The sequence below is a fragment of the Arachis stenosperma genome, chromosome 1, assembly GCF_014773155.1.
Source record: "Arachis stenosperma cultivar V10309 chromosome 1, arast.V10309.gnm1.PFL2, whole genome shotgun sequence".
In the NCBI taxonomy this organism is placed as follows: domain Eukaryota; kingdom Viridiplantae; phylum Streptophyta; class Magnoliopsida; order Fabales; family Fabaceae; genus Arachis; species Arachis stenosperma.
In genome coordinates, this window is record NC_080377.1 from 119,632,962 (window position 1) to 119,635,178 (window position 2,217).

Genomic DNA, 2,217 nt, shown 5'->3' on the forward strand with positions numbered 1-2,217 from the left:
ATTTTTGAAAAAAAATCTACAAAATTTAAAAAATAGTGCTAAAAAGAATCAACAAATTTAAAAAAAATAGTGTTAAAATTTAAAAAATAACAATCTAAGTAAAACAATTTAAAATTTAAAAAATAACAACCTAAGTACACTCAATCTAAGATTTAAAAAATAATAACTTAAATAAAATAATTTAAAATTTAAAAAATAATAACCTAAATAAAATAATTTAAAATTTAGAAAATAACAACTTAAATATAACAATCCAAATAAATAATTTAAAATTTGAAAATAACAACCTAAGTAAATAATAATTTATAATTTATAAATATAAATCTAAAAATTTCTAGTGACGACACCTAAGAAATAAACTCTCAGACTCAACGTATGAGTGCCACGTCAGCATATGAGCTCCCCTATTTGTATAACAACCTAAGTAAATAATAATTTATAATTTAAAAATATAAATCTAAAAATTTCTAGTGACGACACCTAAGCAAATAAACTTTCAGACTCGACGTATGAGCGCTACGTCAGTATATGAGCTCTCCATTTGTATTACTACTAGTGTTAAACCCGTGCGATGCACGGGCTTATATTTAAATTTGATAAGTTAAATTAAAAATAATATTTTATAATCATATATTTTTTAAATTTAGTATAACACTATCATCATCCTTATATAATAAACGTGTTAAATATGTTGTTTTATCTTTATTCAAAGTAAAATATGAATAGAAGAGTTCGAAGTTTATAATATTCTTGAACCATAAGAAGGGAGATAAAAAAATAAGAACATATATAACTGTAATAATAGCATGTTAATTTTACCCTAAATTTTATATCAAAAAGCTAATAAAAATTTATCGACAACCTAGTATCTTACTAACTTCATTAGAAAATCATTGGATGTTGTGCTCCTTGTTACACATTTCATTTCAAATTTGAAAAAAGAGTTATAGATAAATTAGTTATATCTATAGTAAAGATTTGTACAAAAGTGTAAATCATAACATGCTATTAAAATGAAAATAATATTATTCTTTCCTAAATATTATTAAAAACCTCTTTGAATACGATATTTGTTGTTGATGACTTTGGATTGCCGTCTTCGTTTAAAATTAAAACCCTGAGGCCACTGCGACTCTTAACTCTTGACAAAGCAATATAAAATTTTCCATGGGTGAACAATGATTTTGACAAATAAAGCCGTACATGTGATAATGATTGACCCTGATTTATGTTAATGGTCATTGCAAAGCATACTATTAATAAAAATTGTCTCCGTTAGAACTTAAATGGCAATCCTGAATCTGAAGGGATCAAGTTCATTCTTGGAATGTACACTTTATCTCCAATATTTCTACCGGTCACTATCGTCGCTCCAATTACGTTGCTGCCAAGTTTGTTAACCATTAATCTTATCCCGTTACATAAACCTGAAGTCTGGTCTATGTTTCGTAGTAGCATTACAGCGACTCTTGGCTTCAAAGTCAACTTATGATTGAGTAGTCTCAAACATTTGATGTCATTTAGAAACTCTGGTGTGAACCACTCTTATTTTACATCTTCATTCTCATCAGCTTGACATGTTGTGTCAGAGCTCAAATACTCCTTTTCCATCCCTGGAAAGATTGTCAAGACAAAATTGTTTACCTTCTCGACACTCTTAAGTGTGGGTGCAAGAATTGCTCTACTCTGAAAATATCTGTAATCTGACATGTTTTGCAACAAATTTGGATATGCAAAGTCTACCAAATGAGATAGAGGATCATCAGTAGTTGTAATCAATAGATCATCTGGAATTTCAACTTCTGATTCATCACCAACAACAGAGCCAATATTTCCATTTCCAACATCAAGTATCCAATTAGCAAATATCTTTATTTCACCTTCATCTTGATCCGAAGAAGACATTAGAAGCCTCATATTCGTATGCAATTTCAGAACCTTACAAAATGACCACAGATGGGATGAGTTAATAGCGGATGCTAATATATCGTGTCTACTTCCTTTTGGAATCACCGGAAGTATCTGTCTGAAATCACCTCCTAGAATAACAATCTTACCACCAAATGGTTGATGTGTCTTATATTGATCGGTAACTGACATAAGATTCCTGAGCGTCCGATCAAGTGCTTCAAAACGGCAGTTGTACCTTCCCTCGCATACAACATATTGAGAACTTAAAATTGAATTCTGTTTTGGACTTCTCTGATCTCTCCTCAT

At 29.5% G+C, this 2,217-nt stretch overlaps 1 protein-coding gene across 1 annotated transcript; it reads right to left on the minus strand.

Moving 5' to 3' along the window:
* Positions 1 to 1,545: 1,545 nt before the first annotated feature.
* Positions 1,546 to 2,217, minus strand: LOC130932635 (uncharacterized). The gene has a single exon (XM_057862004.1). The coding sequence runs from the start codon at positions 2,215 to 2,217 to the stop codon at positions 1,546 to 1,548; it is 672 nt and encodes a 223-aa protein (XP_057717987.1).

What these genes read in the sequence shown, in the direction of transcription:
- LOC130932635 (XM_057862004.1), bottom strand. Translation starts at nt 2,217, where the DNA reads ATGAGGAGAGATCAGAGAAGTCCAAAACAGAATTCAATTTTAAGTTCT.